We start from the raw sequence: 27,346 nt of genomic DNA, 5'->3' as shown, positions 1-27,346 counted from the left end.
CGGTAGCCCCTTCAGTCCTGGTGGCCCCATTGGACCCCACAATCCAGTCGGGCCCTAAAGCACAGCAACACTTGTCCCTTCTTATGCAATCATTGTCTTTACCCATTGAGGATCAATGGATTTACATCAGACTCTTTAGTCAAAAATGTTATGCCTGTATTTTGGATGACCAAATCTAGATTTAGAATAAATAGAATGACTAAATAATCAATACAGTATAATCAATCTACCTCCTCACCATCGACACCAGCAACTCCCTTCTGTCCGATAGCTCCTCTGGACCCCTGCACAAACACAGGATATTTCAGAGGATTATAAAAAGACACTGGATACAGCTGATGCCCCAATGACATGGATAATGACAGAATATACAGTAGTATAGAGTATAGTTGTACCTTATCCCCATTGTCTGCCAATGGCCCAATACCTCCCTGTGGTCCATCTTTACCCTAGAATTTAAGGACATTCACAATGTGAAGATATCAAAATGAAAGAAAATGTCAATCGCCCCACAATCGTTGAGAATACAGCAATCAATCAAATCGTCAAGGTAACTTACTGGGTAACCTACAACTCCACGGGGCCCAACTAATCCTGGGGGCCCCTTGTCCCCTGGTGGCCCTTGGAGGCCCACCTCACCCCATGGTCCTATATTGCCTGCTATGCCCTGTATAAATAAGATCAATACACACCATTAAGAACATAAACTCCGAAATCAAGTACTTAACACGACATGCTCTAGTCTAGTGCTAAAACTAGGGTGTTTGGACAGTGTAGTAAACTACCGGTCAAAAGTTTAGAACACCTACTAATTCAAGGGTTTTTCTTAATGTTTTACTATTTACTACATTGTAAAATAATAGTGAAGACATCAAAACTATGAAATACCGCATGGAATCATATAGTAAGCAAAAAAGGGTAAAACAAATCAAAATATATTTTATATTTGAGATTCTTCAAATAGCCACCCTTTGCCTTGATGACAACATTGCACACTCTTGGCATTCTCTCAACCAGCTTCACCTGGAATGCTTTTCCAACAGTCTTGAAGGAGTTCCCACATATGCCATCTCAATTTGGTTGATGTTAGGCGATTGTGGAGGCCAGGTCATCTGATGCGGCACTCCATTACTCTCCTTCTAGGTAAAATAGCCCCTACACAGCCTGGAGGTGTGTTGGGTCATTATCCTGTTGAAAAACAAATGATAGTCCCACTAAGCCCAAAACAGGTGGGATGGCGTATTGCTGTACAATGCTGTGGTAGCCATGCGGGTTAAATGCGCCTTGAATTCTAAATAAATCACAGTCAGTGTATTCAGCAAAGCTCCCCACACCATCACACCTCCTCCTCCATGCTTTACGGTGGGAAATACACATGCAGAGATCATCCGTTCACCCACACCGCGTCACACAAAGACACGACGGTTGGAACCAAAAATTCCCAAATTTGACTCCAGACCAAAGGACAAATTTCCACTGGCCTAATTTCGATTGCTTGTGTTTCTTGGTCCAATAAAGGCTCTTCTTCTTATTGGTGTCCTTAAGTAGTGATTTCTTTGAGGCAATTCGACCATGAAGGCCTGATTCACACAGCCTCTGAATAGTTGATGTCAAGATGTGTCTGTTACTTGAACTCTGAAGCATTCATTTGGGCTGCAATTTCTGAGGCTGGTAACTCTAATAAATGTATCCTCTGCAGCAGAGACAACTCTGGGTCTTCCATTCCTGTGGCGGTCCTCATGAGAGCCAGTTTCATCATAGCACTTGATGGTTTTTATGACTGCGCGGAGAAACATTCAAAGTTCTTGAAATGCTCCGGATTGATTGACCTTCATGTCTGAAAGTAATGATGGACTGTCGTTTGTCTTTGCTTATTTGAGATTTCTTGCTATATATGTACTTGGTCTTTTACCAAATAGGGCTATTTTCTATATACCCCCCCTACCTTGTCACAACGCAACTGATTGGCTTAAACGCATTAAGAAGGAAAGAAATTCCACAAATAAACTTTTATGTAGGCACACATGTTCATTGAAATGCATTCCAGGTGACTACCTCATGAAGCTGGTTGAGAGAATGCCAAGAGTGTGCAAAGCTGTTATTAAGGTAAAGGGTGGCTACTTTGAAGAATATCAACTATAACATATTTTGATTTTGAAGTTTAACACTATTTTGATTACTACATGATTCCATATATGTTATTTCATAGTTTTGAGGTCTTTACTATTATACAATGTAGAAAATAGTAAAAATAAAGAAAAACCCTTGAATGAGTAGGTGTTCCAAATGTTTTGACCAGAAGTGTAAATATTCAGGATTATTGGTACAGTTTAAGTCATAAGTTTAGATATACCTTAGCCAAATACATTTAAACTCAGTTTTTCACAATTCCTGACATTCAATCCTAGTAAAAATTCCCTGTCTTAGATCAGTTAGGATCACCACTTTATTTTAAGAATGTGAAATGTCAGAATAATAGTAGAGAGAATGATTTATTTCAGCTTTTATTTCTTTTATCACATTCCCAGTTGGTCAGAAGTTTACATACACTCAATTAGTATTTGGTAGCATTGCTTTTAAATTGTTGAACTTGGGTTAAATGTTTCGGGTAGCCTTCCAGGAGCTTCCCACCATAACTTGGGTGAATTTTGGTCCATTCCCCCTGACAGATCTGGTGTAACTGAGTCAGGTTGGTAAGGCCTCTTTGCTCGCACACGCTTTTTCAGTTATGCCCACAAATTGTCTATGGCATTGAGGTCAGAGCTTTGTGATTGCCCCTCTAATACCTTGACCTTGTTTTACTTAAGCCATTTTGCCACAACTTTGGACCTATGCTTGGGATCATTGTCCATTTGGAACACCCATTTGTGACCAAGCTTTAACTTCCTGACTGATGTCTTGAGATGTTGCTTCAACATATCCACGTAATTTTCCTGCCTCATGATGCCATCTATTTTGAGAAGTGCACCAGTCCCTCCTGCAGCAAAGCACCCCCACAACATGATGTTGCCACCCCCATGCTTCACGGCTGGGATGGTGTTCTTCGGCTTGCAGGCCTCCCCATTATTCCTCCAAACATAACAATGGTCATTATGGCCAAACAGTTCTATTTTTGTTTCATCAGACCAGAGGACATTAATCCAAAAAGTACGATCTTTGTCCCCATGTGCAGTTGCAAACCGTAGTCTGGCTTTTTTATGGCGGTTTTGGAGCAGTAGCTTCTTCCTTGCTGAGCGGCCTTTCAAGTTATGTCGATATTGGATTCGTTTTACTGTGGATATAGATACTTTTGTACCTGTTTCCTCCAGCATCTTCACAAGGTCCTTTGCTGTTGTTTTGGGATTGATTTGCACTTTTCGCACCAAAGTACATTCATCTCTAAGAGACAGAACGTGTCTCCTTCCTGAGCGATATGATGGCTGCATGGTCCCATGTTGTTTATACTTGCGTACTACTGTTTGTACAGATAAAGTGGTACCTTCAGGTATTTCTTTTGATTTTCCCATGATATCAAGCAAAGAGGCACTGAGTTTGAAGGTAGGCCTTCAAATACATCCACAGGTACACCTCCAATTGACTCAAATGATGTCAATTAACCTATCAGAAGCTTCTAAAGCCATGACATAATTTAGTGGAATTTTCCAAGCTGTTTAAAGGCACAGTAAACGTAGTGTATGTAAACGTCTGACCCACTGGAATTGTGATACAGTAATTATAAGTGAAATAATCTGTCTGTAAACAATTGTTGTAAAAATGACTTGTCATGCACAAAGTAGATGTCCTAACCGACTTGACAAAATTATAGTTTGTTAACCAAAAATGTGTTTTAATGACATACAACATACAGCAATTGTATGTACAGTGCCTTGCGAAAGTATTCGGCCCCCTTGAACTTTGCGACCTTTTGCCACATTTCAGGCTTCAATCATAAAGATATAAAACTGTATTTTTTAATGAAGAATCAACAACAAGCGGGACACAATCATGAAGTGGAACGACATTTATTGGATATTTCAAACATTTTTAAAAAATCAAAAACTGAAAAATTGGGCGTGCAAAATTATTCAGCCCCCTTAAGATAATACTTTGTAGCGCCATCTTTTGCTGCGATTACAGCTGTAAGTCACTTGGGGTATGTCTCTATCAGTTTTGCACATCGAGAGACTGAATTTTTTTCCCATTCCTCCTTGCAAAACAGCTCGAGCTCAGTGAGGTTGGATGGAGAGCATTTGTGAACAGCAGTTTTCAGCTCTTTCCACATATTCTCGATTGGATTCAGGTCTGGACTTTGACTTGGCCATTCTAACACCTGGATATGTTTATTTTTGAACCATTCCATTGTAGATTTTGCTTTATGTTTTGGATCATTGTCTTGTTGGAAGACAAATCTCTGTCCCAGTCTCAGGTCTTTTGCAGACTCCATCAGGTTTTCTTCCAGAATGGTCCTGTATTTGGCTCCATCCATCTTCCTATCAATTTTAACCATCTTCCCTGTCCCTGCTGAAGAAAAGCAGGCCCAAACCATGATGCTGCCACCACCATGTTTGACAGTGGGGATGGTGTGTTCAGGGTGATGCTTTTATGCCAAAGATAACGTTTTGAATTGTTGCCACAAAGTTCAATTTTGGTTTCATCTGACCAGAGCACCTTCTTCCACATGTTTGGTGTGTCTCCCAGGTGGTCTGTGGCAAACTTTAAACAACACTTTTTATGGATATCTTTAAGAAATGGCTTTCTTCTTGCCACTCTTCCATAATGGCCAGATTTGTGCAATATACAACTGATTGTTGTCCTATGGACAGAGTGTCCCACCTCAGCTGTAGATCTCTGCAGTTCATCCAGAGTGATCATGGGCCTCTTGGCTGCATCTCTGATCAGTCTTCTCCTTGTATGAGCTGAAAGTTTAGAGGGACGGCCAGGTCTTGGTAGATTTGCAGTGGTCGGATACTCCTTCCATTTCAATATTATCGCTTGCACAGTGCTCCTTGGGATGTTTAAAGCTTGGGAATTCTTTTTGTATCAAAATCCGGCTTTAAATTTCTTCACAACAGTATCTCGGACCTGCCTGGTGTGTTCCTTGTTCTTCATGATGCTCTCTGCGCTTTTAACGGACCTCTGAGACTATCACAGTACAGGTGCATTTATACGGAGACTTGATTACACACAGATGGATTGTATTTATCATCATTAGTCATTTAGGTCAACATTGGATCATTCAGAGATCCTCACTGAACTTCTGGAGAGAGTTTGCTGCACTGAAAGTAAAGGGCTGAATAATTTTGCACGCCCAATTTTTCAGTTTTTGATTTGTTAAAAAAGTTTGAAATATCCAATAAATGTCGTTCCACTTCATGATTGTGTCCCACTTGTTGTTGATTCTTCACAAAAAATACAGTTTTATATCTTTATGTTTGAAGCCTGAAATGTGGCAAAAGGTCGCAAAGTTCAAGGGGGCCGAATACTTTCGCAAGGCACTGTAAAACTTCCAACTTCAACTGTATATACACTACCCTTCAAAAGTTTGGTTTCACTTTGAAATGTCTTTGTTTTTTATAATAACATACATGAAAGTAGTTGCAAAATTAATAGGAAATATATTCAAGATGTTGACAAGGTTATAAATAATGATTTTTAATTGAAATAACAATTGTGTCCTTCAAACTTAGCTTTCGTCAAGGAATCCTCAATATGCAGCAATTACAGCCTTGCAGACCTTTGGCATTCTAGTTGTCAATTTTTTAAGGTAATCTGAAGAGATTTCACCCCATGCTTCCTGAAGCACCTCCCACAAGTTGGATTTGGCTTGACGGACACAGTTTACGTACCATATGGTCAAGCTGCTCCCACAACAGCTCAATAGGGTTGAGATCTGGTGACTGTGCTGGCCACTCCATTATAGACAGAACACCAGCTGACTGCTTCTTCCCTAAATAGTTCTTGCATAGTTTGGAGCTGTGTTTTGGGTCATTGTCCTGTTGTTGGAGGAAATTAAGTGCCGTCCACAGGGTATGGCATGGCTTTGCAAAAGGGAGTGATAGCCTTCCATCTTCAAGATTCCTTCTACCACGTACAAATCTCCCACTTTACCACCACAAAAGCACCCCCAGACCATCACATTGCCTCCACCATGCTTGACAGATGGCATCAACCACTCATCAAGCATCTTTTCATTTTTTCTGTGTCTTACGAATGTTCGTCTTTGTGATCGAAGCACATCAAACTTAGAATTGTCTGTCCATAACACTTTTTTCCAATCTTCCTCTGTCCAGTGTCTGTGTTATTTTGCCATCTTAATCTTTTCTTTTTATTGGCCAGTTTGAGATATGGCTTTTTCTTTGCAACTCTGTCTAGAAGGCCAGCATCCCGGAGTCGCCTCTTCACTGATGACATTGAGACTGGTGTTTTGAGGGAATATTTAATGAAGCTGCCAGTTGAGGACTTGTGAGGCGTCTGTTTCTCAAATTAGACACTCTAATGTACTTGTCCTCTTTCTCAGTTGTGCACCGGGGCCTCCCACTCCTCTTTCTATTCTGGTTAGAGCCAGTTTGCTCTGTTCTGTGAAGGGAGTAGTACACAGCGTTGAACAAGATCTTCAGTTTCTTGGCAATTTCTCGCATGGAATAGCCTTAACTTCACAGAACAAGAATAGACTGACAAGTTTCAGAAGAAAGTTATTTGTTTCTGGCCATTTTGAGCCTGTAATCGAAACCACAAATGCTGATGTGCCAGATACTCAACTAGTCTAAAGAAGGCCCATTTTATTTCTTCTTTAATCTGAACAACAGTTTTCAGCTGTGCTAACATAATTGCAAAACGGTTTTCTAATGATCAATTAGCCTTTTAAAATGAAAAATGTGGATTAGCTAACACTGTGCCATTGGAACACAGGAGTGATGGTTGCTGATAATGGGCCTCTGTACACCTATGTACAGTAGATATTCCATAATGAAATTTGTCGTTTCCAGTTACAATAGTCATTTAGAACATTAACAATGTCGACACTGTATTTCTGATCAATTTGATGTCATTTTAATGGACCAAAAATGGGCTTTTCTTTCAAAAACAAGGACATTTCTAAGTGACCAAAACTTTTGAATTGCCATGTATATAAGAAAAATGGCCCCTGTTGCAATGACTAAAATGTGGCTTAGTCTTACAGGAGCTCCTCTGTATCCCTGTATCCCTGTCAATCCCTGCACGCCCTGAAACACAATGTGTGAAGATGTCATGAGTCTCCATGTAGATTCAGTCAGACACACTTTATAAAGCTCTGAGAATAGAACTAATTTGACACTTACTGGACTTCCACGTTTCCCCTTCGAACCTTCTTGACCTCTGTTTCCCTTCCGAAATCAACATGTCAGTAAGCTATGTCCACACTATAGTATTACTAAACAGTTTATAACTCCTTTATTGCTTTATGGGAAACAATTTTCAATGTTTTGTATTTTAGGAGGTCCATTTCAGTACCTTCAGGCCAGGATTTCCCAGAAGGCCGTTCTGACCCTCTTTACCTTTGGCACCCTATGTAAAGGATGGTAAAACAAACTGACAAAAAAGATTGTGCTGATACACTGACAAACACAACTGCTTTGTCAGACATGGCTAAGTAAAAGAGTTAGGGAATGTTTATGGGGTAACGTGGACTTACCCTGACTCCTGGCTTTCCTGGCTTACCAGTGATCCCTCTACCACCAGAATCCCCCTGTTGACAAATAATATCCCCATGCTTGGTCAGTATGATCATTTTATCATCGCCTGTTGTAAATTAGTGTGTATAGCCAAGAACAGTACAATACTCACACTCTTCCCAACTGGACCTTGAATCCCTGGTGCCCCAGTCTTCCCCACCATTCCCTATGAAATCATATATAAATATACACTACATGACCAAAAGTATGTGGCCCCTGCTCGTCAAATATCTCATTCCAAAATCATGGTCATTATTATGTAGTTGGTCCCCCCTTTGCTGCTATCTCAGCCTCCACTTTTCTGTGAAGGCTTTCCACTAGATGTTGGAACATTGTTGCGGGGACTTGCTTCCATTCAGCCACAAGCGCATTAGTGAGGTTGGACACTGATTATGGGCGATTAGGCCTGGCTCGCAGCCGGCGTGCCAATTCATCCCAAAGGTGTTCGATGGGGTTGAGGTCAGGGCTCTGTACAGGCCAGTCAAGTTCTTCCTCACCAATCTCAACAGAACATTTCTGTATGGACCTCGCTTTGTGCACGGGGGCATTGTCATGCTTTAACAGGAAAGGTGCCTTCCCAAAAAAGTTGAAAGCACAGAATCGTCTAGAATATCATTGTATGCTGTAGCATTAAGATTTCCCTTCACTGGAACTAAGGGGCCTAGCCTGAACAATGAAAAACAGCCCTAGACCATTATTCCTCCTCCACCAGCTTTTATAGTTGGTACTATGGATTTGGGCAGGTGGAGTCACTCCAGAGAACGCGTTTCTACTGCTCCAGACTTCAATGGCGGCGAGCTTTACACCAATCCAGCCGATGCTTGGCATTGCACATGGTGATCTTAGGCTTGTGTGTGGCTACTCGACCATGGAAACCCATTTCATGAAGCTCCAGCGAACAGTTATTGTGCTGACATTCCTTTCAGAGGCAGTTTGGAACTCGGTAGTGAGCGTTGCAACCGAGGACAGACAATTTTTACACGCTACAAACTTCAGCACTCAGTGGTCCCGTTCTGTGCACTTGTGTGGCTTACCATTTTGCGGCTGAGCTGTTGTTGCTCTTAGATGTTTCCACTTCATAATAACAGCACTTAGAGTTGACCGGGGCAGCTCTAGTAGGGCAGAAATTTGACGAACTGACTTGTTGGAACTGAACTCTTCAGTAAGGCCATTCTACTGACAATGTTTGTCTATGGAGATTGCATGGCTGTGTGTTTGATTGTATACACCTGTCAGCAACGGGTGGGGCTGAAAAAGTCTAATCCACTCATTTGAAGGGGTGTCCGCATACTTTTGTATATATAGTGTATCAAAACTGTAAGGTCAAGTAGTCCCAAAAAATGACCAAAAATCCCAAAATAGAAAATAATAATTGAAGTTGTAGAATACCTACCCTTAGGCCAGTAGATCCAGTATCCCCATCAGATGCAGTTCCTCCGATGGGTCCCTAGAGGACAGGGATCATGGTCAAACCACACCTGTGATTGAAATAAACACAGGACCATCTCTGGCACAGGACACATACAGTATGATGGGATCTTACCGGGGGTCCATGTGTTCCATCCAGTCCCCTACCTCCTAGATAGCCTTGAAGTCCCTGAGTGGAGAAAGACAATTGTTCTGTTTTCATGTTCTCTTCCATTGCACTTTTCTGAACTCTGGCCCTCCTTAGTAATATGTACATGTGCAGTTGTGGCAAGGAGTGAAAATAACTGCATCCTTAAATAAAAGTTTTACCTTCAGCCCTTTCAGTCCAGTGACTCCTGGAATTCCAGTCCTCCCCTGTGTGATTCAAATCCAAGTGTTAGATGAAAACAAGACCTCAAACATACTGAACGGTCTCAATATATACCATGTTATAACATCAGATCTGTTCTTCAATGGTCTGGTGTATAGATCATTGGTGTGAGTGCATTTTTCTCAACTGATGATGGCAGGAAACGATATAGACAGAATAAGAAGTGTAGGTACTTAGGAACCTTAATACCGGGTTCTCCTTCAGCTCCTCTCTCTCCTGACTTCCCCATCTCTCCCTGTGGACAGGACAGACACATCAAGCCATAGTAAAACTGGTAGTCACATCTAAAATCAGAAATCTGTGATCACGTTTACTTGAAACAAGGTAAAAAATAGTATTTCACCACTGTATGATGGATGAAAGTCAATAATTCCTTGACCTTGATCATTCTGAATTGTCTCGTAAATGAAGACTATGCTATTCCCACTTACAAAAGGCCCTGGCAAACCGGCAAATCCTACTCGACCTTCTCGCCCCTGAGAAACCAACAAACAACAGCATCAGTACATCTCCTACTGGATTGGTACGCATCACTGAGATCAAAACGATGTTACAAGATTAATAAGTGGCAGATAGCAACAGAAATGGCAAGCTCTTCTAGTACCTTATCACCTCTAGGTCCAACAACGCCTGGCCCACCGCTAGGACCTCTGCCACCCTGCAAAGACAGAAGGACGGATTTTTAAAATACAATAGTCAATCTGGATAAGTACTGTACAAGGTATGTTAGCTCCACCTCCAGACTGCTCTTACCTTTGGCCCATCTTTTCCCTGCTTACCATTCTCCCCAATGACTCCATCATAACCCTGAAGAAACAGAAAGGTAAAGTACCATTACATCAGGATATGGTGATCTGAACAGGTGTAATGATATTACAGTACTTTGCAGTGACCAGATTAAAGAGGTTCTACTTACTGTGGTTCCAGGAAATCCAGGGGGCCCCACTGGTCCAACATTACCTAGCAGCCCTGATGCTCCTCCTCTGCCTTTAAAGCCTCTTTTACCTGGAGGCCCGGGTCGACCCTGCCCATCGGGGAGGACAAGTAAATGAATGCACAGTGAAGGGATGGAAGGAGGTCAATTGCTAACAGATGCAAGCAAATACACAACTGTCATGTCTGACAGAAGAGTAGGGTCACATAAAGCAACTTCTATACTGTATGTAGTAATGTTAGCCATGTGCATAATGTCCACTCACCTGGTCCCCTTTAAATCCTGGGTCACCCTTGTCACTTCTCTTAGATGCTTTGATCCCCTACAGGAGGAAGGTGAACATGGACAGACAGACAGACAAAGACAGTTACACAGTTAGTACTAGGCGGTTGGATATGAAGGGGAATATGAATTAGTAAGAAAACCCGCACAGAACATTTTCAGAGTAAGTAAAGTTTCAGGGACAGGAAGAAACGACTACTGTATCATGAAATTTTTACTTTGTGGGACAAAACTACATGTCCTTATAGTGTTAACATGATTACTGTTAAATACTTAAGACTTAGATATCAACTCAATACAAAATAAAGAAATTGCTTTAAGTAATCTTACTGGGTCACCTGAGGGTCCAGTTTTTCCTGGTTTGCCATTGGCTCCCTGATAAGAAGGAAAAAACAGGCCAAGTTTGTGAATTACTTTTTCAGTATAATTGGTTTAATAAAATACATTGCTTTGAGTTTTCAATTCTTACGTGTACATTAATGTGTGCTTACGTGAAGCCCAGAGAGTCCTGATTCTCCTATATTTCCCTCATCACCTGCGTCACCCTGTTTAAAAACATGAAGGATTGCGTAAGATTGTAGATTACAAGTCAAATTTATGGAAACATTCATCATAAATGCTTTAAAAAATAAATGATTCAGCCTTGATTGATACTCACGGGATCCCCTTTTGGACCTGTAGGCCCATCTGCACCTGTTTTACCCTGTGGACACATTCAAAACTTCATAAAGATAATAATAATAATAAGATAATAAATGTGAATTGATGATGGTCTATGATCACTGGCACAGATGTATGTATTGTGCATATTCTCTTGTGAGTAAATGTAGCATGATCAAATCAATGAGAGTGAGGAAAAAAACATCTGATTCTACCTGAGGTCCACGAACGCCAGAGAATCCAACAATCCCATCAGGACCTGGCTCTCCCTGGAATGAGAGACAATAATATGAATTGTGGACAAGTACATTTACCTGGATGTCAATTCAGCTTTCAATTCAGGAAGATTCATTCTCACCTGAGGCCTGAGTGGTCCCCTTAGGCCTCGCTCACCTGGTTGGCCCTAATGACAGACAGAGAGATTAGACAGGGCTGTTGACACATGTGGCTCAATAGCTACAATATCATGCTCAAATGTGTCCTTACTGGTGGTCCATTGACTCCTGGTACCCCCTTTGGCCCTCTTGGCCCCATTTTGCCCTGAAAAGGAGATGTATAGGTTCATATAAGCAGCTTGGGTGACTTGGTTGACATTCATTTTAGAGCATATTATCCAATTGAGAGTGAAGCAGAATAACTTACAGGAGGGCCTGGTGATCCAACAAAACCAATGCCACCGATGTCTCCCTTAATAACAGAAAATACTCTCTCAAGACAGTGCAGACATTATTCAGAAGATGGGTAAATAACTGTGTTGTAACTGTTTTAATATACTCACAGGAGGTCCAGATGTTCCCGGGTAGCCCAGTTGTCCTCTGGCTCCAGGTATTCCCTACACAGCATGAAAAGAACAACTTAAACACTCAACATACTTCCACATGTTCATACTTAACATGAGGGTTCAGTATAAAACAGCTGATGTATCGTATCTGATGAAATAGCAATATTCAAAGGTAGGTATTACTCACTATGTATCCAGTGATCCCTATGAGCCCTCGGTTTCCTTTATTCCCCTGACAACAACAAAGACACAAGTTAGAATTCATGTTGAAACCCATTATGAACTTCAAATGAATCCCTCAATGTGTGATTGGGTTGCTCATTGAACTGAACCGATATCAATCTGGGATTAGTTGGAATGAAAATTAGCGTTCACAGCAGAGCTCCGGAACCAGTGAGGAAAAAGACTCAAGTGTGAGAACATTTAGTTCCATGAAAACAAGACACTCAGTCTAACCTTGTCTCCTTTCCGGCCTCTGTTTCCCTGGGGTCCTAGTTCTCCTTCATAACCCTTAACAATACACAGAATTACTGTTACAAAGAATTGGTGGCAAGACATACTGGTATGAATGTCTAGCCTACAAAACATTTCTTAATTGGGCCCTGCAGGGATTTATTGCACAACCAATCGATGGAAAGCTTGACGGCATATACTGCAGCTGGCAGTGCTGAAATTTCCAGTCACTAATGAAACTTTCATGGTCAGAGTACAGTAAATAAGTTTGCCCTGCTTAAAACATTTACTTTGAGTGTCTGTCATCTGTCCACTGATATCTAATGTGTTTCTATTGGTCAAACTAAGATATAATCTACATAACGTTAGAAGTCCTAGCCATTCTTACCCACTCACCCAGCTCCCCTTTGCTGCCCTTCTCTCCTCTGTAACCCTGGAGACCCTGTTAGTACAAGTAGAGAGCTCTGTCAACAACACTGACACTGGAACAGTCTCTATTGATGTATAACACATGAAAACTCTTCAGTCTTTGTTAAATGTGTCCTACCTGTTCCCCAGGTGGTCCTGCAGGGCCATCATCAGAATTTATACCATCAAACCCATCACTCCCAGTTCTTCCTGGAGGCCCGGGCATCCCTGGTGGTCCAGGACCACCCTTGAATACAGACACGGAGGGCATAAGATGAGGAATTCAGTCTCGGACTCAGTGTGCTCAATCCTATAGCCAATGATAATGGCAGACAACATGCAGCCCAAGGGCCATGATAAGTCCAGTTCAAGACTGAAAGCGACCCTCACAATTTAAAAATTAAATTGTATAGTAGTTCATTCCGTCAATGGCCAGTATAGATTTCACTGGGTGGCTTCCCCTCATTGGTTAGCAGACAAGTAGCCTCGTGTGACAGGCTTCCAAGTTCTTCTAGCCAGGATGCAGAACAAATGCGAGGGTACAGCGTCTCGTCTGGCTACACAAGACTAGCAGATAATGATCAACCCCGATAGTGGTGTTGTATACAATCGGAACAACAGCTTTCTGCACTTTCTGTGTCACAGCTGAGGTAACACTGTGGTGAAAGCGGTTGCTTCAGTGTGTCAGCTGGGTTCACTGGCAATCAGATGTGGACAGCTTGCCCAGTCTGCTGCCATTGTGTAGTGCCACTATTGACACCGTCTGTCTGGGACAGCTTTGCATTACTGGGCTTCACAGCAGTAGCAGTGTGCCAAGGCAAAAAGAGCAACACTTAGCGGTGATGCATTTCAGACGCATGATCATTGAAAAAGAGCTCAAGCGCTAAGGTGCTGTTAACACTTATACTAATGACGCCCTGGGCACTCACTGGAAATGCTCAAGTGCTGCTGCTTCACAAACAGAAGTGCTGAAAGCAAAAGCAGTATGTGGTTTTTGGGCTCAGATCTCCAATGAATGCTAATGAGAGCACTGCGTTGACCTGTTGCCTGAAGTGGGTGTTGCTATGATACTGTGGAGTGTGGAAGCAGTCATCTGACTCATCTAACAGCATCCTGTGATCCTATTTCAGTGTTGTTAACATTCTGTGATAGCAGAGGAGGGAGAATAGAAACAGCAGATGGGTTAGCTTCACCTCACTGCTCTGTTTTAAGATCTCAGAGTTGAAGTAATTGTAGTTAACAGCTACATTCAGCATACCGTATAGACACGCTTAACAGATACTTATCCTGTGTTCTCATGGTTGGAACTGCCAATTGGAATGAATCTATAATTTATTTGGGTGATCACATGCCTATAATTACATTTCCACTCGTGTCCACATATCATTGACTGAGTTTCAACTCACAGGCAAAACAAGTTATGCCTCGGTGTAGACTCTGATCATATTCAGATAAAATGGAGATACCTACGATTTTTCCTCCATCTCCTTTTCGTCCTTGTTTTCCAGTAATTCCCGGGGGTCCCTGGAATACAAACAATCTCTTCTGTCAGTGAACAAGCATTATGAGAGTGATGTGTCAATCAGTAGAGTCTAATAATGAGCAATGTTGGGATACTGACATACAGTATACAGTTATACATTTACTCACAGGAGGTCCAGCATCCCCAGGGGGGCCAAGGGGCCCTGGAGGGCCCTTCAATCTCTGAGGATAAACAACCGCACATACAGTACATAGACTGGGTAATCATTTCAAAATACTAAATTATATTCCTTCTGATATGATGCAATAAATTACTTGATATTCTGCATTGACAATAAGCTGTGATTTAAACGCCTATGATTTGGCTACTATACTGCCACCTAAAGGGCATATTCTTCTAGTTGTTTCTGCCTAGAAACTACTGATATAGAGCTGAGATCACCTACCGGCCAAGTTGCAACAAGCTTTTTGTAGAATGTCTTTTTCTGCAAGAGAACAACAGTACACACATCTTTTAAAGAAGTAATAAGAAATCAAAGGTCTGGGCAATGGTTCAATAATAAATGGCTTTATGCTGAAATATAATCACATTTTATAATCACTCAACCAAACAAGAATGCATTGACATAGCCTTTGTCGTGTACTATGAAACACAGTATAACAGCACCTTGAAGGCCTCCCACTCTTCCTCAGAGCTCTTGAACACTACGATGGCGGGCATCCCTGGTGGACCAATGGGGCCTCGGTAACCTGTGCGTCCAGTCCGGCCCATCCCGCCAGCGTAGCCCTGTCAGGAGACAATACACACTTAAGTGTTTTAAGAAATTCCACAATATGGAAACATCTGCATGCAGACCTGTATGTCAATAGGAATCCACACAGCACACTTTAGAAATAATACTGAGCACCCAATAATAGTGGGCAACAGAATTATCATATGTGTCACTATGAGTAGTTTAGATTCAGTAGATATTGTGTGAAAAAGTTAACACATACTTTATCCCCTTTTGGTCCAGGTGGCCCTGTCAAACCAGGTGGGCCCTGAAGTCCCTGGGAAAACAGACCATTTACATTAGTGTCTGTTTTCATGTATAATGTCTTGATACATGAAGTAAAACTTTTGTAAATCAATTACGATGAATTATCATTTAATTCCATTACCATTGAAGTTGTTTGCAATGACTGCATGCCCACTGCTAATGTACTGGTATTGATGAGTGCTTAAATTCTGCAATTCCAAAACCTACCACTGGAGGAGGCATGTGTCTTGCTTACATTTTTGGGCAAAAGACTCCCACCGGCCACACTGATTGATCAACAGCATCCCCACCCGCTTTCAATATGGGTAATTTCTATATATATGCAGCATAATGGACCAAATCCCATCTGTAGGGCTTTGCTAGTACACTTAAATGACCCCATTCCTCCACCACCCTAGGCTTAATTCAATAAGCTCAATGCAAACTCAATTTCATATGAAGGTCTTCAGACAGCTATGCCCCTTCATAACGCCATAGTTTCATTGCTTGAAGGATGTTCTTGAACAATATGCAAATAATGGTGTTTGTACATTCAAGGATACATGTGTGCATGTTAAATGTTTCTCTGCTCATTCAAACAAACTTAGAAGAGAAATACAGGAAAATATGCTGAAACGTGCTCCAAAGTAATCCTCAAATGCGTGCCGATACTCCCCAAAACATGCTATAAAAACCATCACAAATATTTTCTTTAGCCAGCTAAAGTGTTCATGCCTCTGCTTTAGTGTGATGTGCATCTCGGTGAGTATGAGTGGAACTTTTTACCTGTTGCACTCGAAGCTCCGGTCTATAGGCTGTCCCTCGCTCTTTGAGTGCGTGTCTTGGTTGGTGATTGGCTGAAACGACAGGAACGGACAGGGTGTTCATCCTGGACTCGTACAGCATCCTCTGAGCTTTCAGAGACAGACCCTGTGTCAGAGGTTGAGTCCTTGCCCCTACTGTCATGGCGATGACCCTTTGACCTCTCTGCTCAGTGTCTCTGAGGAAACAGAAGTAAAACTCGGGCCACAGAGAGTCTGAGGGGTGCATGCTGTGAGGGTACTGTGTCAAAGGACATATGCTGTGTACTTTACCTGGCACACTGGCAGGAGGCAGAGGGGTAGGCGGCAGTTCCCGCTCTAATCCTCTCGGCTCCGGGGACATGAGCTCAGTTAGAACATCAGTTTTGACGGCTCCCCCATTATTTTTAAACTGCCTTGTGTTGACTTGAGTGATGTCGTGTCCCAACTTTCTGTTGCCTACATCTGTTTCCTCTGTCTCTAATTCCTTATCATTGTCCTCATCAACTTCTTCCATTTCTGTTTCTGTGTCCATCTCTTCTGCTGACTCGAACTCTGTCTTTGTTTCTGTGTCTGTCTCTAGATCCTCTGTGGGTGGCTCCTGGGATAAAACTTTATCCCCCTTCTCCATGACTTGTCCAGAATCTGTCAAAGTCTTTGTCACAGTCTTTTGGCCCCTTTGTCTCTTTGAAGCTTTGTCACCTGTTGATGTGGAAGTGATATCAGTGGTGTTTTGATGTGTTGGAGATTGTCCCAGAGGCTCCTCTGCCTCTAGTGCTGTCTTTCTCCCTGTGACAGTGCTATTATTTGGAGGTAGCACTGGAGGCAGAGGAATCACAGCCTGCCTCAGTAGCTCCTCCGCATCTATTTTCTTGAATTCCAAAAGGTTGGGTTTTATGGTGTGTTCTAAAGACCATGTTTGTCTTGTAGGCCCAAAGCCCTGTTTGGGTTCAGGTGGGATCTGTAAATCATCTAACCTCACTGATGTATTTCTCCCTGAGCCTATTGATTCTCCATCACTGTCTGACTCCTGGATCAGCAGGGCTGGTTCAGTGGGGTTTTCTGACCATGCAGTGGGACTGAGAATGGCTGTCTCCACTGTCTGAGATGGTACTACTACACCTTTCATGCCAGAGACATCTCTGGCTGTATTGGTTTGGTTTGGCTGATGAAGAGATCCAGCGGTTTGTGAATATACTGTTCTGTTTCTAGTGATCTTTGCTGCTTTATCATCCTGCAGTGTGGAAGTTTCATTCAGCCATCCTATCTTCTGAGTGAGCTTTAATTTGTCTGTTTCAGGTGTTATCCTTGTCTTTCTCTGTGTCTCTGGCACTGACTGAGCTCTTACAGATGGCAATGACTGTGCTGATAGGTTAGTGTTCTTGGCTGTGTCCTGCACTGCAGTCTGATCTCTCAGCCTGGGTCCATGAGACTCTTCTCTGAATGTTGCCCTGGTCGCAACTCGACCAAGCACCTTCTCAGCAGCTAAAATCACTTTCTCCTGGAAAATAAGTTGAAATAAAAACGAATGTAAGATGTTAATTCTCATGTCCATCTTAAAAATAAGAATCTAAGCAGGATTGTTATATGCCTGTAAAGAAAAGAGTGTGCTTAAAAGAAGACCACCCTCAAATACAGGTTATTATTCTTTCATAAACCTTGCACTGTCACGCAGACTGTTTTCATGACCCTATGGAGCCACCGAACAGACAGACATGGAATTGTGGTGAAGTTAAAATTCCAAGCATTAGTGTCACACGAACAAAACATTATTCTTATCAGTTACATATAGCATTATTGATGGTCAGTTTAAGCCCTACACCTGCTATAGACCCTGTGGACCATACCTGTTTGTCTGTGTGAGGGATGCAGGTGGAGTTGTAGTCTTGACAGTGCTGTCTGGCTGCTGTAGGATCACCCATTATGAAGGTCATCTGTTGTATGGTGCCCTGGACATGGATCAACCAAACAATAGAACATGCTATCAATGCCTTTTTCAAATCATCAGCATTGGACCAATACCTTGTATCTCAGATTTGTCTGTGTAATATTTTTTTCAAATCATTTGGAAGCTGTCATTCATGTCTTTGCAAAACTGTAATTGAATGCTCATTTTTCATACGGTATGTATTCACATTGGCTATTGATCCCAGTGTAGAGATCTATTGGTTTCCCTTGTGACACAAACAATGATGAGGATGGGAAATGTTTAGCTATAAAACAAATCAGATGGAATATCATATATACAACAGACGGCGTGCATGAGAGCTTTGGGCAAAATCTATGGCCCATGAGGCAATCGCTACACAATAAAAAGTAAATTAAAAAATGTCATCTTCTCAATAGGGGAAATCAATTGGTATGAATAATATTACCTGAAATACTAAAATAACAGGCAAAAACAGCAATCCCAGCAGCTCAATTCCTGAACCAAGAGAACTTGGGAAAGATAATATTTGGCTCATTAAACATAATTAATGACAGCCTAAAACATTTGATATGATCAATAAATTAAGTTTACTTCATTAAATGATGTGTTCTTTTGGGGGGGAAATGCTGTTAACTGTCTTTTTAATCTGAGCAGATACCAGACAATCTCATCAATCACGTGGTACTCCACAATGTGGCATGTATTCAAACAAAGTTGAGTGAGAACTTTTGGGTCAATGACCTAGCCAGGGAGGACAGGACAGGTCTCAGACAGTGTTGACACTGCGGTCAGACTGGCGGCCTTTGTTTGATGATGTCATACAATGACAGTGTTATTCCATGGGTCCACTTAGGGTCAAGTAGCATTGATCCTGATTCCTGGGCCCTGTGACCCTGTGTAAGAAGCCGACTGCCATGCAGCTGGGAAGTAGAGCCTCGCCATGAATCTGTGGCAGCTTTCACTAGTCACATGTTTGTCTAGACAAGGCTCAGACAAGCTCCATCCCATCCCACACTTATTGTACTTAAAAGGGGTACAAATGCTTGTCACTGTAGTGGTACCCTGTAAGGTACGTCCATTGTACCATTTACTTATAGGTATATAGTTGTACCCTTGCAGATTGTACCTTAAATATGCCAATAGTATACCATATAGTCCACAGGTACAAAACCGTATCTTCAGAATAGGTACAAATGTGCCTTTTTAGGGCACCACCACAGTAACAAAGCTTTTTGTTCCTTTAAGTGGCAAAAATGTTCCTCTTCTCTATATCAAGTCCCTCACAAACACACACATTTCCGCCATCCCACTTCCGACACCAATGGAGCGAATTGGGGGGTAGCCCCAAACGGGACTCAAACCTGAGTCCAGCGATTTTCAACACCTTAACCATTACACAAAGAGGTCTGTACCTCAAGACAATGCCTCTCAGTGTTGTGTTAATGTCACTACAATATGAATTACAGCCCTTTATTGTCACATGCTCTTTATAAAGACTTCAGAACTGGCAGCAGACATGCTCAAACTTTAATTAACATAACCATAGACCACTTTAACTGCTACAATACGTCCATTCACGGGTGGCCAAAAATAACTACCTGAAAGTCACGCCCCCATTAACCACGCCTCCACCCTGGGAACCAGAAATCTACCTTCACTTTTTTTAGAATGTGTGATGGTTGTACTTTTATAATCCAAATATAGTCCAAAAATGTAACATTATACTAGACTATCCGCACATGTACCCTAAAAGGTACATAACAGTACCATGTGAGATCATATGCATATCTCTGAAGATACTCATATCACCTTGTACCTCTGAAGGCACACCCATATATTGATATTTTTGTGCCCCAGGGATTAATACTGTAGCCTAATCATACTGTTTTTTTCTGAGAGTGCAGTCCGTTCTCATATATGTCTGTCTCTGATTTAAATGCAGTCAAACTAGGGGAAAACATTTTTTTTAAAGGTGAGTTAACGGAATGATATCATCCCCCCAAACCATAAATGGTCTACAATTAGACCAGGGCAGTGATTTAGGTCAACTTAGTCTCCAATGGGAACGGCTGAAAACAAAACAAGTCCCATTGATGTGGAGGAGAGGCCTTGTCAGGGACACCACTATCTGAGTCTTCACATGTCAAACAGCTATAGCAGTGATTGGAACTTTAAATCATAGAGTGTATAAGTAGTGTGGAAATACATGCAAAAAACCTCCAAAACAACTGAAGTATCTACTCTCGAATGCATTAGGTTGCCTTTGAGATGTCACTTTTCACTGAACAAAGAACTCAATCATATTCAGGCCTCTCAGTTTATCCCTGTTTTCACTTGAATGTCAAGGCCAAAGACAGAATAAGACTGTATTACATCATAATATTACACTCATTCTGTATAATATTACTTGTTGCATAGGCAACTATTACATAAAGTACCGAGATATGACTGTGGTCTTGGGTTTGCCACCGCAAAGAGGCCAATTTTTACCCAACGATTTATGAGAGTTGTCTTGCAAATGTGAAAATCTTCTCTGTCCGTCATCTGCTCTCATGCACATGTAAAAAGGCCTCAGGCTTGATCCACAGATCCAGGGCATATTCCAGCCACAGGCTGTACACTGTGTACGCACCACATGACGATGCAGGGGCAAGTAATTACTAACAGTTGCATTTACAGAAAACCAGAAAAAATAACCAAGCAATGCTGTACTGGGAGAAGGCTGATTAAAAATGAAATAACTCGATCCAAAGGGTTTAGTAAGTTGTTAGTACTGGGCCTTCATCCTATGTTGCATGTGACCAGGAACAATCCTCCTAACACAACAAAAGAAAGCAAAACACAACAATCTTGTCCAATCTTGTATTATATTTTTAAAAAGTATTGCATTATAATTCTTACAGCACTTGTCTCTTACTTTACATGTGAGGTACTACTGTCGAGCACAGAAGAACCAGAATTCAAGCAGAATCCATAACAACTACATTTCAAATCAACAGAATCCCCTGCTCTTCCCTTAGCCCATAATGTACCCCATAGAGCTAATAGCAGAGGTGGACTTACATAGCTGAGTAGCAGCAGAATCACGGCAGGGCCCTGCATCGCTGCAGAGCTGACAGACGGTTGATCCCTCTGACTGCAGTAAGAACAGGTCTCCCCCTCTCACTCACACACACACTTAACTCAGCACCCAGTGCAGTGCTAGAACAGACCCCTCCCTGGACAAGGGCCAGTTCTAGGCTGGCTCCCACAGACACAGACCATAGCAGTGACGGAATGACCGGAAAATAGCCCTCAACCACAGCAGACAATCGCCACGCAACAAATTCACAAGGTGACAGGTCCACTTCCTATGTACAGTGTGTAGCTCCAGACAGTCATGTCAGTATCCACCAGGGATCTTCTTACGCGTAAACATCAGTATATTCCATATGCATTGGTCAATTATTTTCAGACGGCAGTGCTAGTTGTTGGTGTGTGTGGTGTGTGTTAGTCCTGCTTTGTGCAGGGAAGGACAGAGTGAGGGGAGACGTGAGGTTTTATACAGGCAGGGCATCAGTGAGACAGCAGCAGCGTCACCCATAGAGGCCTTGTCACTGACGTGGGCCAGGATGAAGGATGTCTCCTGAGATGGCTGGACTCAGAGACCACCGACACCACACACCTGCCTGTATCCACACTTAGAGAAGCCATACAGGACCACCAAATATAATATGATGATGGTTCTCCATTGATTTTAATATGTTATCAGGCAGAGCTTTAACTGTGTAGAACTACCCAAAGGGCCAATATGAAATTCAAAAAAGAAGCTCTGAACATCTTCAAATGTTAATTTTATTCATTTGCTTCAAATGGACAAAATTCAAATTATGCATTAAATGCTTTGTAAAACAGTTTCATCATCAAGAGCAATATCAGTTCAAATAAGACAAGTTAATTAGTAAAATAACATAATAATAACGTAATATTACTAACTCCACCAGAAGATATGATTAATCAGCATAAATCACTGGGTCAATTCAATGCCTATTCCATGTTGGTTCAACTAATTTAATTGAAATAATGTGGAAACAACATTGATTCAATGGCACAAACCAGTGTGTGCTCAGTGGGTACTGATTAGTCCAATCAAGCCAAACCTTTTTCTGTGCCATTGAACTTCATATTGAGCCAACCTTCCTCCCTGGTGCAACCCTCTCTATTCCCCTGGGGTGGGAGGAGGACTGGGGCCAATGTGAGGAATGTAGCACGGGGGTCAGAAAGGCAGTGGGCTTACGGTAAAGGGTGTGTGGTGGGGCTGGGTGGCCCCTCCCAGCAGAATGAGACCCTGGGTGGAGACCTCCAGGCCGGGGTAGTTCCTCCAGGGTATACTCTCCAGCAGGCTGCAGTCAGCATACACCTCCAGTCTGGACAGCGAGACAGACAGGGCCAGCCAGTGCCACTCGCCATCCCACAGGAGGCCTGCTGGGAACCTGCCCAGAGGAGGGGGACCAGAAAGAGAGGTGTGGTGGATCAGTATAGACAATTGGTACAGAGCCACTCCACTGCAGAGGACGTTGTTCCTATGAGCTACAGCAGGATTAAGCAACTAGATTCACCCGCTGGCTGATTTTTGTCGAAGAAAATGGTTGGGGTTTCCGGAAAATAATTCAAATCATTTGTACACTGCAATTTTACTAAAAACTTTGGGGGCCCCAAAAAATTACTTGGGTGCCTGTTGCCAACCCCTGAGTTACAGTGTCTATGTCAGGTAGAATTAGTCATTGAACTTTTTCTTAAGTGCAAAATAAATGATACGCTCAACGGACTTTCATAACATTGTAATAGGACACACAGTATTTGGTATACCAACCATTCTAATGCCATGTATTACAACATCATCAGCCATAGCCCGTGGTGTGAGGATAACATATAATACAATCAAATTTGAAATCAAATAAAAATGTATTTGTCACAAGTTTCATAAACAACAGGTGTAGACTAACAGTGAAACGCTAACTTACGGGCCTTTCCCAACAATGCAGAGAGAAAATAAAAAAATAATAACACGAGGAATAAATACACAATGCGTAACAATAACTTGGTGACTGTGTGTGTCCATGAGCACGGCACATGTAATGTATATGTTGGTGCTGTCTCACTCGTAATGGCGACTCCAGGTACTGATGAAGGTGAGGAGTCCAGGTCCCAATCTCAGCTGTAGCAACTCCTCCCCTTCCTCTGACAGTACCGCTAGCAGGCTCCTCTCCTCCACCCACAGCCCCCCTAGCCTCAGCCTCATCACAATGCTCAACTCATCTGAAAACCTGACACATACACACATCAGGCTCACTGCATCATCAAGCAGAAACACACTTGACAGTCTTGTCTATACAATTGTTACTGATGCAAATTAGCAAGCCAAATAAGGCTATTTTGCATTCCAAGTGGAGTGAAATTGAATTTAGGTTATGTTTCAGACAGGGTAAGGGGTATACTCTTCCTTTAAACACATAGAAGCAATGTGACGAATGGGTCCATCCAGACCAGTTTCACAAGCCAATGCAAAGTTTACCACAACGCTGGCAAATTAATTCAGCTTTAGTGCCTGACATGTCAACATTCAACTTCAGGTTCAGCACCAAAGCATAATCTCAACCTTGAGAGCAAGACAATTCATCGAAAGGGAATTTCCTCATCTACCCAATAAATGAACTTCTTATGGCTGCAGAGGCAGTATTGAGTAGCTTTGATGAAAGGTGCCCAGAGTATTTTGCCTGCTCCTCAGTCCCAGTTGCCAAAATATGCATACTATTACTAGTATTGGATAGAAAACACGCTGAAGTTTCTAAAACTGTTTGAATTATGTCTATGAGTATAACAGAACTCATATGGCAGGCAAAAACCTGAGAAGAAATCCAAACAGGAAGTGGGAAATCTGAGTTTGGTCAATTTTCAACCCAGCCCCTATTGAATACACAGTGGGATATTGGTTATGTTGCACTTCCTAAGTCTTCCACTAGATGTCAACCGTCTTTAGAAACTTGTTTGAGGATTCTACTGTGAAGTGGGACCGAATGAGAAGGGAATGAGTAAGGTCTGCCATGAGCTGACCATGCTCTGACCATGCGCGTTCACATGAGAGGGAGCTCTGTTCCATCGCACTTCTGAAGGTTGGAACATTATTGACGTTTTATGTTAAAAACATCCTAAAGCTTGATTGCATAGATCATTTGACATGTTTCTACGGACAGGAACGGAACCTTTTGACATTTCGTCTGCAACTAGGGAACGCACTTCATGACTTTGGATTTGTTAACCAAACGTGCTAACAAAAGTAGCTCTTTGGACATAAATGATGGACATTATCGAACTAAATCAAACATTTAATGTGGAACTGGGATTCCTGTGAGTGCATTCTGATGAAGATCATCAAAGGTAAGGGAATGTTTATAATGCTATTTCCGACTTCTGTTTACTACCCAATATGGCGGATATCTTTTTGGCTGCTTTGTTATCTGAAAGCTGTACTCAGATTATTGCATGGTTTGCTTTTTCCGTAAAATTGAAAAAAAATCTGACACAGCGGTTGCATTAACGAGAGGTATATCTATATTGCCATGTTTAACAATTGTATTTATCAACATTTATAATTAGTATTTCTGTAAAATGATGTGGCTCTCTGCAATATCACCAAATGTTTTTGGAACTAGTGAACGTAACGCGCCAATGTATACTGAGAATGTTTTTATATAAATATGCACTTTATCGAACAAAACATATATGTATTGTGTAACATGAAGTCCTATGAGTGTCATCTGATGAAGATCATCAAAGGTTAGTGATTAATTTTATCTTTAGTTGTGCTTTTTGTGACTCCTCTCTTTGGCTGGAAAAATGGCAAAAAAAAATCTGTGACTTGGTGGTGACCTAACATAATCGTTTGTGGTGCTTTCGCTGTAAAGCCTAGTTGAAATCGGACACTTTGGTGGGATTAACAACAAGATTACCTTTAAAATGGCATACGATACATGTATGTTTGAGGAATTTTAATTATGAGATTTCTGTTGTTTGAATTTGGCGCTCTGCACTTTCACCGGCTGTTGTCATATCAATCACCTTAACGGGATTGCAGCCCTAAGAAAGGTATTTCATCAATGCTTTCAAACTCAACATTATTTTATTTGATTTTTTTTTCTCATTACATCAGCTCGCTGGTTACCATTTCCACAAGCTGTTTATCTATATGACTTACTGAGAGCCAAACGCTGTGTGTGTGGGGAGGAACAAGGTGGCGTATTGTCCGATTTCGTAGGCCAAGCAGCCCCTGTCATCCTCTGCTGTAGAGACATTGTAGTGGTCTGGGGAAACCATGTCCAAGAGGTCCAACAGATCCACTTCTAGAAAAGGGAACAAAACACGCATCTCAGAGACAGGGTATGAATTGATAGCCGTGGCAATACCCAACTTTGATTGAAATGAATGTTAGGAATTCATCAGCCAGTACTGTATTCATCATCACCTCAATCAATGGATTTGAAACAAACTGATCAGGGCAGGACTTTGATGTACATAAGAGTTCATGAGTTAGTTTAAAAATAAGCTGTATGTGATCATGTTCTCCCACATCTGTTTGGCCAGCCACTGTGAGGGCAAGGTGAGATACTAGCCGCTGATAATTGGAACAGGTTGCTGTGTCTACCTAGAGAAGAGAGAACTTGGCTGCCCTCTGTGAGATCAAAGCCTGGAGCCTCACCTGCTGCCAGTATGGAATGTCTGGGTGGAATCTCCCCAAGCATGAGAGCAAACCCCATGTTTGATATGGACCAACTCTCTGCCTATTTTAAGGGGCTCTATGACGGCACGGTGTGGCGAAAGCCAGAACAATAAGGATATATAGATATATGGCTCTGGTGAAGTTGGCATGTTTATAGTAACGAAGAAGGAACACATTACACAAAACAACACCTTCCTGCTAAACACAGGTATGTTTGTTACAGTTCTTTTGTAGTTAATTATCACAATTCTGTATCAAAAATAATCTCAGAACCTTCAGTATCAATTGCAGTAAGTACACAAAACATGCAAACATACATACAATATATTGCTGCCATGACCAGATCCCATTTATCCTGGGATGCCTTACTCACCTTTAGCCAGGGCTGGTGTTTGGTCTCCCCTGCATCCCCCATACTCCTCTGGTCCCGGCTGGACAGGGCACAGCCCGTGTGAGGAACCATCCTGAGAAGCTCCCTCTCCCGGAGCCCCAAACAGACCTAGTCCTGCCCAGAGAAACAGCAAGGTCTCAGCCATGCCAACCCCTCCAGGTTCCCTTCCAGTGCCCATCATATCCCAGGGGGACTAGTCAGGAGGATCTGAGGACACGATCATGATGACTCACTGTATCAGCGTTGTCATGACTGTCTTCTCCTCTCACAAACACTGTAGAGATCTCCACCACTGCCTGTCTACCGCACCACTGAACCACTCTCACCTGAGCTCTGTGGGTACACACACGCCCATATCAAACTACATATCAAACCACATGTGGTTTATCTTTAGCATACCGAGACAAGCCAAGCAGCCAAGCGAGAAGAGAGACAGCTCTCCACATCATCATAAATATATCTGCTACATCTTAAGCAGTGAGCTGTGTGATTTATACATTATATAAGTTTAATAAAACATTTAATCATCAAAGATGAGACTAAAACATCTGCTCCAAAATAAATATGTCTTCTCCTTATTTCGCTGGAGTCAAAATTCTGTGATAATCCTTCAGCGTTTTCGCTGTGCATAAAAATTAAGCCATAAATCGATTTTCAAAAGACGATTTGTTACCACAGCTTAGTTGACATTATTTATAGAGGATTCATATTTTTAATGGTTCTACTGTTTACACTGGGGCGTACAGCAGGTCAGCCACCAGGGGGAGACTCGTCGAGTCCTGGTGACAGACGGTGTATACACCACGAGGCGATGGCTCCATCTGCTGGATGTGCCAGGTCTCAACGGGTTCTCCGGCCAGTACTAATTGGGGCTGATTGGGAGTTGGTGAGTAATCTCATGGGCTGATTGTCATCAGCTGTGCAAGGCCCATAAAGCTGGCCGAAGACGAGAGCGAGGACG

The 27,346-nt window shown here is 42.1% G+C and overlaps 1 protein-coding gene across 1 annotated transcript; it reads right to left on the bottom strand.

Moving 5' to 3' along the window:
- Positions 1-15: 15 nt before the first annotated feature.
- si:dkey-21p1.3 (collagen alpha-1(XI) chain) lies at positions 16-26,563 on the bottom strand. Its single transcript, XM_046301393.1, has 40 exons — positions 26,368-26,563; positions 25,473-25,617; positions 23,380-23,544; positions 22,515-22,710; positions 18,156-18,257; positions 16,295-17,809; positions 15,486-15,539; positions 15,157-15,276; positions 14,936-14,974; positions 14,658-14,711; positions 14,478-14,531; positions 13,147-13,254; positions 12,988-13,041; positions 12,603-12,656; positions 12,334-12,378; positions 12,144-12,197; positions 12,008-12,052; positions 11,852-11,905; positions 11,724-11,768; positions 11,581-11,634; positions 11,364-11,408; positions 11,197-11,250; positions 11,036-11,080; positions 10,689-10,745; positions 10,406-10,513; positions 10,243-10,296; positions 10,094-10,147; positions 9,921-9,965; positions 9,671-9,724; positions 9,429-9,473; positions 9,235-9,288; positions 9,085-9,138; positions 7,804-7,857; positions 7,652-7,705; positions 7,471-7,524; positions 7,299-7,343; positions 7,158-7,202; positions 560-667; positions 396-449; positions 16-284 (listed from the first exon to the last, which is right to left on the bottom strand). The coding sequence occupies exons 1-40, from the start codon at positions 26,561-26,563 to the stop codon at positions 222-224; spliced, it is 4,299 nt and encodes a 1,432-aa protein (XP_046157349.1). The 3' UTR covers positions 16-221.
- Between the last annotated feature and the right edge of the window lie 783 nt (positions 26,564-27,346).

The sequence above is a fragment of the Oncorhynchus gorbuscha genome, linkage group LG15, assembly GCF_021184085.1.
Source record: "Oncorhynchus gorbuscha isolate QuinsamMale2020 ecotype Even-year linkage group LG15, OgorEven_v1.0, whole genome shotgun sequence".
Lineage (NCBI taxonomy): Eukaryota > Metazoa > Chordata > Actinopteri > Salmoniformes > Salmonidae > Oncorhynchus > Oncorhynchus gorbuscha.
Note: the sequence above shows the minus strand (reverse complement) of the source record. Positions and strands in the feature narration are given on the sequence as shown.

Excerpts from the sequence above, each read along its gene's own strand:
- si:dkey-21p1.3 (XM_046301393.1), bottom strand. The coding sequence starts at position 26,563 with ATGGGCACTGGAAGGGAACCTGGAGGGGTTGGCATGGCTGAGACCTTG. Across the intron at positions 12,657-12,987 it reads AAGGGGAGCTGGGTGAGTGG|GGTTATGAAGGAGAACTAGG; the intron begins GTAAGAATGGCT and ends TGTATTGTTAAG. Across the intron at positions 9,966-10,093 it reads TTGGACCTAGAGGTGATAAG|GGGCGAGAAGGTCGAGTAGG; the intron begins GTACTAGAAGAG and ends TTGGTTTCTCAG.